The sequence below is a fragment of the Salvia splendens genome, chromosome 18 (assembly GCF_004379255.2).
Source record: "Salvia splendens isolate huo1 chromosome 18, SspV2, whole genome shotgun sequence".
NCBI lineage: Eukaryota > Viridiplantae > Streptophyta > Magnoliopsida > Lamiales > Lamiaceae > Salvia > Salvia splendens.
The window spans coordinates 3,579,982-3,593,882 of NC_056049.1; the positions used below are offsets into that span (position 1 = coordinate 3,579,982).

The window sequence follows — 13,901 nt, forward strand, 5'->3', positions numbered from 1 at the left end:
CGCCGCCACTGCGCTCTTGCCGCTGGCACGGACGTGCTCTTAGCTAAGAGCACGGTCGTGCCTGCGGCAAGAGCACAAGGCGTCGACGTGGCATGCTCTGATTGGCCCGTTGATTTATCATTTTTTATTATTATTTTTTTAAAAAAAATCGAAAAAATCTGAAAATTTCAAAATTAATTAAAAAAATATTGTCTCACTTCCTAATAAAATATATCCATTTTTTTCACACTTTTAATTTTTTTTTCATCATTTTTACCCCAAAATTCATACTTTCATCTATAAATACTCTCATTTCAAAACAAAAAATGACACTATACTAAACAACTCTCTCAATCTCAATTTTTAGGATTTTAATTATGTAATTTTTAATTTTTAGGAGTTTAATTATGTAATTTTTAATTTTTAGGATTTTAATTATGTCTTTTTTATTTTATTTGTAATTTGTATTATTTATTGTGGTTTTTAATGAATTTTAATATTATGGAAATGTTTTTGTTTAATTGAATTTTAAATTGAATTGTGCTCGTTCTTGCGGAAGAGCACAGCTGTGGGTGTTGTGCTCTTGCCAGAGAGCAGGCAGAAAAAGTGAGGTCGGGCCCACAATCGTGAAGCTGGCAAGAGCACGGTTGTGGATGCTCTAAGTCGTTTAATTTCCTCTATCTCTTGATATTAGCCTACCAAGTGATGTGACTATAAAATTTAGATTCTGGCATTCATAAAAAAAAATAAGAAATTGATCTTGGATTATAAAATAATTTATAAAATTAATGATGAATATTGCCAAGTTGCATTCGTGGAAATAAGTCACAAGATCGAAAGTTTTTGTTTGAAGAATTTTGTATGTAAACAAACACAAACCATATTAAGAAATATAAGCATGTTTAATTTTAATTAAATGTGTTCTAGATGTAGATAATTTATATTTTTGTCTATAAGTTTTGATTCATTTTTCCTAAATAGATCGAGACAACGAAAATATCCTTCATTGATTAACGGTGGTTTAATATGTTAGATTGGATACTAGTTCAAGTGTATCAGATTTTCTGGGGAGTAATTTTTATTTTGAAAAATATTTTTATTATACTATATTTTATTTTTCAATTTATTTATAATAAAAGAGTACAAGTATTCTGCATCATAAGATAAATGTTAATCGCGTCATCAATAAAGAATTGCTTATCCGGTTTCATATAGAAATAAATTATTATTCATAAAATAAAGAGAAAATGAATTAACTATCACAAAAAGCTGTAATGTGAAACCTAAGGTCTCCTAAGCTTGGAATGTGACAAATGTTATTTGTATAACCCAAAAAGGAATCTGATAATATAGATTTATCTTGTTAATTTATGAAAGAAGCTATATTATCTTGTTGATTTATGAAAGAAGAATGACACACGTGTAATATAAGTAATTGTTTACACATGAGGCAGAGTGTTAAGTCGGGAATAATTTAGAAGGCTGAATCGAATGAACCAACTCACGGAGAATACGCGAGCCATCATCGAGTCAACAAAAGTATACACTTTAATAAGAAGGTGAGCATGCCTAGGTGGATAAGACTTGTAATCAAGATTTGGTTTGATCGGTTAGTGGACTAACTGATCCATATAAAGGAAAAATGTGTACGCATATGAAACAAGAAGTCCAAACCCAAGCTTAGAAGGTAAACATTTTCTAAATTTGTAGTCATATTTTCCTTCTAGTTTTCTTAGGCATTTCTTGAAATAAATAACCTTCATCACTGTAGTGCTATATTATACTCTTACTAAGTAAGAGATATTGTTTATAATTAAAATCCAATCAAGACTAAATCAGCACATCATCCCCAATTATTGCAACGAAATCCAATAGCAATTGAAAAGTAAATCCAGCAACTAGAGACATCTTTATCAATTCTTTTCCTAAAACGTAAATCCAGTCCTCAAATTGAAATCAACAAACAGAAAAGTAAAAACGTGTGAAAATCAGTCAAAGTAAACACGTTTATTTCGCTGACTATAAATCAGCAGCCACTGATCTTCTGCTTCACATCATTCTCAGTTCTCACTCAATTGCATGCTCCCTTCTCTTTCAAAATCCGTTTCCTTCAATCCCGTTCCCAATCACAACCACTCCCACTCGTGATTTCACAGAACAACCTCTTTTCACCTCCAAGACTCAATCTTTTTTAATGATTTCGTGCTCATAATTTGGGGAGAAAGAGAGAAATCGACGAAAATGGGCGGCTGTTTCAGCAAGAAGGATCACCACAGCCGAGATTTGAACAGCTACACACCAGAAAAAGCGACCAATTATCAAAAACCACAAACCAATTTCGAAAACCGCGCCATCCCTGAGAGGCGGCGCCACCACCCGCCGCCGCAAGCTCAGCAACCGCCGCCGCCGCCAATTCCAGCACCCCACGCCCCAAATCAGAAATTGGAGCCGAATAACATACTTGGGAAGCCGTTCGAGGACGTGAAGTCGAAGTACTCGATCGGGAAGGAATTGGGGAGGGGCCAATTTGGGGTGACGTACGCGTGCACGGACGCGGCGACGGGGCGGCAGTACGCGTGCAAGTCGATCCTGAAGAGGAAGCTGGTGAGCAGGAGCGACAGGGAGGATATGAAGAGGGAGGTCCACATCATGCAGCATTTGAGCGGCCAGCCCAACATAGTGGAGTTCAGGGGCGCCTACGAGGATCGCCACTCGGTGCATCTCGTCATGGAGCTCTGCGGCGGCGGGGAGCTCTTCGACAGGATCATCGCCAAGGGGCATTACTCGGAGAAGGATGCCTCTGATCTCTGCCGCCAGATTGTGAATGTGGTGGACCACTGCCATTTTATGGGGGTGATGCATAGGGATCTCAAGCCTGAGAATTTCTTGCTTTCGAGTAAGGAGGAGAAGGCTATGCTTAAAGCTACTGATTTTGGCCTCTCTGTCTTCATTGAAGAAGGTTAGTTAATAGTCATGCTCTTTTCCTTCTGCTATTTAGGAATCAATTTTGGTAGTTTGGCAACTGTTTCATTATTGTTCAGCCCCTTTCGGGTTCCTATTAATCTCGATTAATTGCTGTGTTCTTTCCTTGAGAGGAGATTTAAACTTGCTATGCTAATTGCCTGTGCTCTCTCCAAGTGTTTAAAAAGGAATTATTTAACCTTGCTTTTGTATGTTAATGCTTAGGCTAGTTCCCGGCAGCTTGTCATTTGAATTGTTTGATTGAGTGATAATCTGTCATTCTGGAAGACTGGGACCTTTCGGTCGTACCATGCCTTTGCTCTCTAGGATTTCAAGATTGATAGAACACCATAGTGCACCATACTATGCATATGCTTTTCAAGATTTTTTTTGGGAACGAGTGGCCTAGTTTAAGTTCTTTTGGCTAGGCGTACACAGTTCTTTAATTTCCCAGTTTAAGTTAAAGGGATACCCTTGTACCGTTTCGTTAGAAACTTGAATAGTGGAGTATGGTTCCTAAAAGTGTGGTGTGAGGGTTATGAGGGGAGGTATTTTACAGAAGTAAGGGTGCCATCTTTCATGACTCTATCATTTCATTGCACATTTTTGTTGTGGGAAAGTAATTCCTTTCTCCTATGATGGGGTGTTTCTTTTCGATATTTAGGTCGCCCTGGCTGTTGTTTAGCATATTAGCCAATTAAATGCCAGTCTCTTGAAGGGATTTGAGTTTTGATGGTCTTTATCATTGTGAAGGAAGCATCATAACAGCTATAATGATTAGAAGTTCCTTGCCAGTTCTTATGAGTGTGATGTTCACTGTCATACAGATATGGGAAACGGAATGCATGTTTCTCTGTTAAAGGTGATCAGTAATTGACTTCATTTCATCAATGAATTCCAGGAAAGGTGTATCGGGATATAGTTGGTAGTGCATACTACGTCGCTCCTGAAGTGTTGAAGCGAAGTTATGGAAAGGAAATGGATGTATGGAGTGCTGGTGTTATTTTGTACATCCTCCTAAGTGGCGTGCCTCCTTTTTGGGCTGGTAAGATCAACCTCTTATGTTGCAAGGTGACAATGTTTCTGATACCACATTTTCTCCTAGTGATTTGTCGAAATTTTGTGTAGAAACTGAAAAGGGCATATTCGACGCTATACTGAAAGAAGAAGTTGATTTTGTCAGCCAGCCATGGCCTTCCATATCAAACAGTGGGAAAGACCTTGTTCATAAAATGCTGACAAAGGATCCAAAAAAGAGAATTACTTCATCAGAAGTTCTAGGTAATATGCTCTCCTGTTTCCTTGCATAGCTGCAGTTTGTGTCTTTATACATCTTATCTACTTATTGCCTTTATATTTTGTGTTATTTCACAATTAGCTAGATTAGTTACAATCTGCAATGTTGCAACTGGAATTTTTGTTTCTGTTCTTTCCTTTGAGGGAAAAAACATATTGACGAAAATGGTTTCTGTAGTTGTTGGGTGAGAAACTCGAGAAATATGCAGTTGGACATAAAGAACAATGTAAAATACAGAGCACTCGATGTCTAAATAAGTTCTTGGTAGATCAGTTTTCATATTCAGAGTATTTTATATGCAACCATCATAGTGGCCAAATAGTTTCTCTATTCTTTGCAACGAGCTTCTAGTTGTGCTAGTGGATTCATATTATTTGGTAACTGAGCTTGATAAATATTTTGTTCTTGTTTCTTGAAGAGCACCCGTGGATTAAGGGACAAGCATCAGACAAGCGGATCGATAGTGCAGTTCTCTCCAGAATGAAGCAGTTCAGGGCAATGAATAAGCTCAAGAAGCTTGCATTAAAGGTCCTCTTTTTATTGTATGTTCATTTAGATATAAACATAGCAGTACTGAATGACAAGAACTTTGAGCACATTATAATTAGGGGAACGATAAAAAATTTCTTACGCGAGAAATTCTATTTACCAATCACTATACTGATGCATTTTAAAATTTTGCAGGTCATAGCACAAAGTTTATCCACAGAAGAAATCAAAGGTCTTAAAGCTACATTCAAGAATATAGACACTGACAATAGCGGCTCAATCACTTACGAAGAATTGAAATCTGGATTGGCGAGGCTTGGGTCAAAATTGTCAGAATTCGAAGTAAAACAACTCATGGAAGCTGTGAGTATCACACTTTCATGTGGGGAAAGCTGAGTCAGCTTTATTAGCTTTGCCACCACCCTAAACTAATCTTATCTCAATACAGGCTGATGTAGATGGAAATGGGACCATCGACTATGAAGAATTTATAACTGCTACAATGCACAGACATAAGCTGGAGAGGGACGAGCATCTTTTCAGCGCATTTCAGTACTTTGATAGGGATGGCAGTGGGTAAGCCTAGAAAATTCTGTCAGTGCCAAGTATCTGTATTGTCTGGATAGAGCATTTTTACCGAGAATACTTGATTGCCCGTCTCTGCTTGTGACTAAAAGGGAAAGGAGACCATGTAATGCATTACTTGAATTGATTGCAGTTATATTACAAGAGATGAACTGGAAACTGCTATGAAGGAGTATGGTATGGGGGATGAGGGAAGCATCAAGGAAATAATTTCAGAGGTGGATACAGATAATGTAAGTCGACCTGAACCTAGACGTTAACCATGTTTTGTTGCATTTGTGAATGAACATAGGAACTTACGAGGTTGCACTTGTTAGGATGGGAGGATCAACTATGAGGAGTTCTGTGTAATGATGAGAAGCGGAACACAACAACCGGGAAAGCTCTTTTAGAGGATCAAGTCACGACCGTGCTTTTTCACCAGATGTTCGTGGTTGAGCTCTGCCGCGAGGTATTATTATTCACTTGGTTGTTTTCTTCATCTAGTTTGGTGCATAAGTTTTTTTATGGTGTAATTTTGTAACAAGAGATATGAGCAAAGCTAGAAATGCTTATGGTTTTACTATGTAATTACACTGAAAAAGGAAAAAATAAAGTAAAACATCATTGTGATGGCTTTATCATGGTCCAGGCCTTCTACATTCTTACATAAGTTTTTAACTTTTGATGGTGGTCTTACCCTACCACCATTAATTTATGTCACAATCCCCCACGAAGCAACAAGCTATATAATCCATTTTTCTTGAGGGGACCCCTCGATTTTTATTTTTTGGTTTGGATTTTTCTCAATAGTACTTTTCGTTTTCTTGCTCGCTGTATTTAATTAATTAGATGTTTATGTATGAATCTTGATTAATACTATTGAACAAGCTAGCATATGACTTGATAAACACCATCACACACCATCACCTCTGATCCCTTACACTGCTGGCAAACGAAACATACAAATATCCCACGTCGGTGCAAAGAGCGAACTGAACGTCATCTCGCGATGACTTCTTCGATCATAAACACAAAACCAAACATGCCATGCCACCATCCTTATTCTTGCCAAACATCTGATCACACGCACATAGAGATTTAGATTAGTCAGTGAAGCTTGTTTGCAAGGTTGCACTGCTTGCGGATCTCGCCCTTGGTGCCGGTGAGCGGGTTGTTCTCGGAGAGAATGGTGATGGCTCTGGCGAACTCCCGGAAGAAATATTCCTGGCTCTTCGCCATCTTCTTGACGTAGGGCTTGGTCCTCTTGTCGGTCGCGAGCTGGTGGTCGACGATGAGCAAGCCCTTGTTGTCGAGGATGTTCCTGTAGTAGTTGTTGTCGAGCTTCATGGGCGTCCCGCGGTCATTCCTCACGTACTGCACGGCCTTGGGGTCCGGGATCGGGTCGGGGCACTTGTACAGCATGTGCTCCACGTGCCCCGGGTTCAGCGCCGGGTCCACCTCCGGGTAGAGGCGGTGCACGAGCTTCACGCAGTGCGTGCGCCCCACGCTGTGGGACCCGAGCAGCGCCACCACCCCGGCCGTGTCGATCCCGATGTTTGCGAACCGGTCGAGGACGACGCTCATGCTCTCGTTGTGGTCGGGAAGATGCTGCTCTAGTATGTCCGCTCTGCTCCTTCTCCCATCTCTTCTTCCTGTCTTCAACGGAATGTGGGGCCCTCCCACCTGAAAACGACGTCGTTTTGAGCATCACCAACAATACAATTGCGTAAAAATGTCACAATTTAACTATCATCGCTAGATTCATTGACATGCTACAAAAAAAGTAAATTTTGGATTTGGGGAAAAGTAAGTTTTTTTCAAAATTAGGACACAAAAATTGACAAAAATGGAAAAACGGAGAACTCACAGAGACGATGCCATCTCTGGCGGAAAGCACGAGAATATCAGCGCAGGAGACGACGCCAGGGCACTCTCTCTCCAGAGCTTCTTTGATGTTCTCCATGTACCTGAAATTCCTCATCCCGAAGCTCCTGTCTGCTTCCTTCTCCGACATCACCCTCCTCGTTGAGTCCAGCAGCAGCGACGCATCACACGACTGCGAAAATAAAAATCAAGAGATCACCAATTGATTCAATTTTACACAATTCTAGTATAGAAATTGAAGTTGCTAATTAATTACCTCGACGAAGCAGTCATGGAAGATGTTTCTGAGCCAGGAGAAGGCGGTGTTTTTGTGGCGCTTGTAGAGGAGCTGGACTTGCTCCTTGATGATTTCCTCGGCTTGAGGGCATGAGTCTCGGTAGAAGTTCATGGAGAGGCCTTCATTTTCTGCGGAGGCGGAGAGTGAGCAGAGGTAGAGGAGTGTGAGGATGAAGAGAGCTGTGGTGGTGGAAGGCATAATGGTTGCTTGCATTATGCTTCTGTGTGTTGCTTCTTTAATAAGGGGAGAGAGTGAGAAAGAGTGAGTCAGTGAGAGCAAGTGGTGTGATAAAGATAGAGAGAGTTGGACTTGAATGCTTAAGCTCTGTTTTGACATTTGTAGGAAATAGTGATTGGTTTATGTTCCTAATTTCATAGGTTTGCTTGTGGAGTGTTACCGATATTTAATGAACGTTGTGATGATATTAAAAAGACTTTAGAGCATGGGCGCCTTAGGGCGCGCCCTATGCACCGTTACATCATCATTTTTATCCTCCTATTCTCTCACCTGCAGTGGGGCGCCCTAAGGCGCGCCCTATATGTTTTACTATTATTTAGTTATTAATTTAAATGCTTTTAAATATATAATGCAAACTAATTAAAAAACACAACGAATAGCTAAAAATCGGCGAAGACTGCATTGCTTAACAAAAGTTACACGATTCAAGTTGGCTAATCTACGCAATTCACAACTCTCGGCGCAGCTCATCGATCAACCCCTAGAGGTATTCGGCTTTGGCGGGGTCCGTACACTTCTCGAGGGCCTTGTGCGTCTGCAACAACGTCCGCACCATCGAGGCTCTTGCCAACCCCACATACGCAGCGGTCGTCGAACTCGGGGTCGGGACCGGGAGCGGCGATGGAGTGGCGGCGGTCGAGGATGATGTCGTCGTCTTCCCCTTGTTCTTCGCAGCCTTGACGCCTATGGGACGCCGGGAGGACATCGGTGTGCCGAAACTCTCCTCCTCCGTGTACGTCCGGTTGAGGTCCACCGGATGAGTTCCGCTTTCGCTGCTCGTGTAACCACCAGCGGCGGTGGTCTTCGTCCTCTTTGTCGCACCGGTGTGCAGAATCCCGCCTTGAAACTTCTGCTTGTCCCTCAAGAGCGCCCAGATGCCCAAATGCTTGAAGTCGCCGTACAGGGACTGGTACGACAACAGCGCTCTATCGCGCACGTCGCTCAAGCTATCGCCGCTCCCCTGCTCCCTCGCGCACTTCTCGTACTCCGACGCGAACAGGTTGGCTTGCTTCTTCACCTGATCTCATTGCTTGCGGAGCTGCTCCCGTTGGCGCTTGTACGCGCTCGGCGATGCGCTCCCAGTACGCGAGTTGCTTCTGGTTGTTGGCGAATATCGGGTCCTCCGATATATCCACCCAACACCTCGTCAAGACGAAGGTTTCATCCGGCTGGTAGTTCGTACGGCCGGGGGCGTACTCTTCATTCATTGCCGGAGGTGGCAACTTGTTCGCGCGGTGCCGGATCCGCTTCTTTTTGGCGGGGGCGGCAGCGGCGGATGGGGTGGCGGCGGCGGGTCGGTTTGGAGACGGCTCCATGTCAGACAAACCATACGAATCCGTACTGAATTCGGGATCGTACTGCGTGTTGGCGTCGAACGGCCGATATTCGTCGGGTTCTGTACCCGGCCAACGCGCATCACCACTAAACATCGGACTATTGGGACTTGAATCCATTTCGTAGTAAATGTGAGTTTCGAGAGTGGAATCGTGAAATAAAATGTTACAAATGAAGCCAGGGTATGGGGTATTTATACAAATTTTTCGAATTTAGCATTTAAAAAAAATAAAAAAAAACCCGTGACATCGTCCGCGGAGCCCACAATGGTGCCCGATGGCCCGGACGATAGGCCATCATCTGCGCTTCTTCCGCGCCCGAAGCTTAGGGCGTGCCATCGGGCGGCATCCACAATGGAGCCATCGGGCGCCCCGGTGCTCTTTGTTCATCTTTACACACAGTATATCAGTAAGGTCTCTTGAGGCTTTTCTTTTTTAGTATAGAATTTTTTTTATAAAAAAAACTTTATTCTGTTAAATGGAGGAGAGAGAAATAAAGGAGATGAAAAAGTAGAAAAGTCAAGTATAATGATGAATTATATTAGTATAATAAAGTTTTTACGTAATATATATACTAAGTTTTGAAGTACTATATATACTACTTCCTCTGTCTAAAAAAATAGTATCACTCGTGGACGATACAAGTTTTCATGAGAAATTAGTAAAATAAAAGAGAATGAAAAATAAATAAATGAAATAGCCAATAGGATAAAGAAAGAGAAAAAGTAAGAGAGAATGATTTCATTTTTAAAATGAAATTATTATTTGTAGACTCCCAAAAATAGCAAAATATGACTGTTTTTCGTAGACGAGTGGAGTATATTAAACTAATTAATTTTGGGGGTAACATGCAGAATAGTGCATGAGACGTGGAGTATATTAAACTAATTAATTTTGGGGGTAACATGCAGAATAGTGCATGAGACATTGAATATCTTCTTGTAAGTTGTGATATTGGTGGTGGTCGTTAGAATAAAATGGAAAATTATAAAGAAGATAGATATTTTCCAAATATGTATAAAGAAAAGTAGCATAGTACTACTTCCTATCTAATATTAATGGCGATATTAATAGCTTTGTGAACTAAATAAAAGAAAAATTATACACCGTGAAAAGGAAGATGTCGGCACAATCACATTCTAAAAACAAAATTATTATATTCGATTAAAAAAAAAATGCATTATTCACTCGTAACATCTCATGCACTAGCTTATACGCTACTCATATTTCTGCACTTGTCCCCTTAATTCAAATATTCAATAATAATAATAATAATAATAATAATAATCAAAGTATTATTTTTATAAATTACTTCTATCAGATGAACCTGATGTACATGTGTATGACTACATCAATAAGTTAGTTATATTTCCAAAACCTTAAAGCAGAAATTAATTTTCCTAAATACTACTACTATGTATATTGAATATTACTAGAAGCTAAGGAAAATTTTGATATTATGATTAATTAATTATTAATTAGAGGAGTGTAAAGTTTAATTTGAAATAACAGGATTGGATGTTAAACGGAACAAGATAGAAATGGTGGTGGCCCGAAATTGATTACAACATTTTACGCCACCGACGATTTTGTTTTGTCACTAGTCAATATATTAATATTTAATTATTCGTTCAATCATATAAGCACTTACCTCTCCTTTATTTTAACTATATTATATAATAAATAATATATGGGCCCTTAAATTAATGAGATTAATATGAATGAATCTCACCGTTAAAGAGATTCTCTATTAATATGGAGTAAGCCGTAAAATCAAGGGAATAAATGAATGGCAAAGGAATCCAACTACAGAATTTAAAAGAGACTATTCGTGTATAATATTTAAATTAACGGATTAATAAGGTCGGGGTCAAAAAGAGAATATCTAAAGTTATACTCCCTCCGTCCAGCAATTGGAGTCCCATTTCTCCATGGCACGGGTTTTAAGAAAGTTGTTGGAGTGTGTAATAAATGGTGTGTGATAGTGGAATTTGGGACCCACCTCAAGTGTGTTAAATTTTTGGCTTCCAAAAATTCGAAATTTACTGCCTCTAAAATCAAAACTTATCACCAAATTTATCAGCAAATCAAAATCAGACATGAAAATGAAGAATCCAAAATCGAAAATGAAGAATCCAAAATCCAAAATCGAAAATGAAGAATACTTAATATATTAATATCAATTACTCCATATAAAAAAAATAAATTAGCAAAAACAAAGAATCCATTCTTCAATTTGGTTCCTTTCTCCAAAGCATTAATCGCAACACTAAACAAATTTAGTGCATTCGCAAACCATTGCAATAAATGAGTATGTTACAGACGTAATAACGGTTCCGGCAGATCGGAAGAGGACGTGTCGGAGCCCGGAGAGGGCCGGCGGTGGACGAACTCCGAGCGGCTGTGCGCGGGATCACCCGTCGGGCAGCGGCGACAGAGATCAAAGACTCTCAAAATTGGGGTTGTTAAACCCACGTTGTTTGTAGGGAAAATATTTTATTAATTGATTGAATAATATGATAACACTCTATCCTATTTATAATATTAGAATACTGCTTATAGAACAAGAAAACAATATATGAGAAAGATATGGTGAATCCCTAATCTATCTAAACTAAATGAAGGCTCGTATCAGAGTGTCACAGAATCATTATATTTTGAGAGTATCATTTTTAATTCAAGTGCTAGTAATAAAGAATGAAAAATCTTCTCATTAATGGATACAATGACAAGGTGAAGTGTGAGTCTAAAGAAGAGAGGGCGGCTGCTCGGATAGCTCGGGGCCGGAGACACGGTGGTTTCATCGCCGGAGGAAGGAAGAAACCGGCCAAGAAGGGTAAAAATAAAAAATGGGACTTGAGGTAAAAACTTGTTTTTGCTATTTAGTCCATCTATATTTTCATCACTTTAAAAAAATCCTCGAGGTTCTACTTAATTATTTTTAAGTATGTCACTTTCTATACCCGAAACACTAGAAAATATCGGCCAAACCCCTCTAGCTTCTAGGAAAACACAATCCCATCCCCTATCAATGAAAACTTACTAAAGAGCGGCCTAGATTTTGTAGACTTGCAAAAGGACCCAATATCTTTTGCAAAATGGGGAATGGAAATTGAATTCAAACTAATGTTACCCTCAATTAGCATGGATAGGTTGCAAAGTAAGTGTTGAAAAACTTTTTTTCATACAATAATGTCTAAGTTCCTTACCGCTAGGACAAAGGCTATGGACTATTACCTTGGCCTTTGTTGATTTCTCACTCTCTGCTTTGTAACCAAGACCTTGGTTAGCGGCGATGTGTCATGAGTTTTTCTTTGAATTCTACATTGAGAATTTCATTATGGGCATAATCAAATTACATTTTTTTTCTTCAAATACAGAGTTAGTATGAGATACTTGAAATGTCTCCCTAGAATTGGGCAAAGTAGAGCAACCATAAACATGGTATCTCATCCTCAAGAGTAACACCAACACTAGACAACTGTTTTAACACTCCATGTCACTCGATCGTTTACATGATTTGATATAGATATACCTTTATAATATCTCAAATTAATAAACTATCTTAGCAGATATAGGTGGTATTCGGTTTCCAATATAAAATAATACCAAGATATAATCTAGGATTGAGTTATGGGATTATTTTAGTCATAGGGGGTTTAGCTATGACTAATTATCCTATGATTATCCATCTAGAATTGAGTTGTGGGATTGAATCTCATGAACCAAACACACTACAAAATTAATCCCGGATGCAATCTTGCAAACCGAACACCCCATGGAGTATTTTTACATGTCGTGAAGACTTACAAATTTTCAAAAGTTCTCCGGTGTGTTTGCACTTTTTTTGTTTTAAATAATATTCACTACAAAAAAAACTCGTTAATCAGTGACGGATAATTCCGTCACTAATTACCGAAATTTAGCCACTTAACACGATTAGTGGCAGAATGAGTATTGGCTGATCCGTCATTAAAAAACTTGTCACTATAAAACCTTAGAGACGGATTTGTCGGAAACTATAGTTACTAATCCACACAATGACGGAAAACATAAATGGTAAGTTAGTATTAGTGACGGCAAAATCCGTCACTAATTAGTGACTAACATTTTATCTGTCGCTAATTCTTGAGCTAACTATCACCGTCACTAATTAGCATTTTTTTGTAGTGATTGCGAACATAGTCGTCCAGCGATATTCTGATATAACTACAAACTGAGTCATGCTCGAAAGCCCATTCTCCATAGCTCTTAGATTGCGGTTTATTAGAAGAAAACATTGGTGGGTGCAAAATTTTCATGAATAAAAACTCTTTCAATCTTACCTACAGTGTATCATTCCTAAGATTCAAAGAAATCATATTAGCCTCCATTATTTAAAATGTGATCATGCATATAATAAGAAAGCCCATTGGACCTAAAGCTGTGGGCATAGCCATTCTTCATTTCTTTCACCCTTTTACTACCAAACTAGGCCCAACAGTATAATCGTAAATGGCCCAACCAATAATAGCATGGTATTCTTTATCATTTTCTTCAATTCTGATAACTTATAACTATAGTAACACGCATTATAACACTTAAAACATCACTACAAATGTAATTAGCATTCCACATTTTACTCGTAAAGTTTTAAATTCGATAGTTTACAACTTTCAATTATATTTAATTCTCTAATCTGACAAGAAGAAAATAACAGTTTTCATTTGTTTTAATTTCTAACACAAAACTTCTTATAGTTAACTCAAATTACTTCAATTATTCTAATTTAATTATAACTTTTATTTGAATTCAAAATATATCTAATTATGGGGTGTTAAATGATCCCATAAAAAAACCCCCCCAAAGAAAGCTTTTGGTGATGGGGGTTATTTTT

The 13,901-nt window shown here is 39.0% G+C and overlaps 2 protein-coding genes across 2 annotated transcripts; one reads left to right on the forward strand and one right to left on the reverse strand.

Annotated features, from left to right (window-relative positions):
- Nucleotides 1-2,014: 2,014 nt before the first annotated feature.
- On the forward strand, nucleotides 2,015-5,934 carry LOC121776288 (calcium-dependent protein kinase 2-like). Its single transcript, XM_042173456.1, has 8 exons — nucleotides 2,015-2,938; nucleotides 3,842-3,985; nucleotides 4,069-4,221; nucleotides 4,656-4,765; nucleotides 4,922-5,089; nucleotides 5,175-5,302; nucleotides 5,445-5,544; nucleotides 5,629-5,934. Exons 1-8 carry the CDS (start codon nucleotides 2,221-2,223, stop codon nucleotides 5,701-5,703), a joined length of 1,596 nt encoding a protein of 531 aa, XP_042029390.1. The 5' UTR covers nucleotides 2,015-2,220; the 3' UTR covers nucleotides 5,704-5,934.
- A 195-nt stretch (nucleotides 5,935-6,129) lies between these two features.
- Nucleotides 6,130-7,812, reverse strand: LOC121776289 (peroxidase 42-like). The gene is made up of 3 exons (XM_042173457.1): nucleotides 7,434-7,812; nucleotides 7,161-7,349; nucleotides 6,130-6,976 (listed from the first exon to the last, which is right to left on the reverse strand). Exons 1-3 carry the CDS (start codon nucleotides 7,788-7,790, stop codon nucleotides 6,401-6,403), a joined length of 1,122 nt encoding a protein of 373 aa, XP_042029391.1. The 5' UTR covers nucleotides 7,791-7,812; the 3' UTR covers nucleotides 6,130-6,400.
- Nucleotides 7,813-13,901: the final 6,089 nt, after the last annotated feature.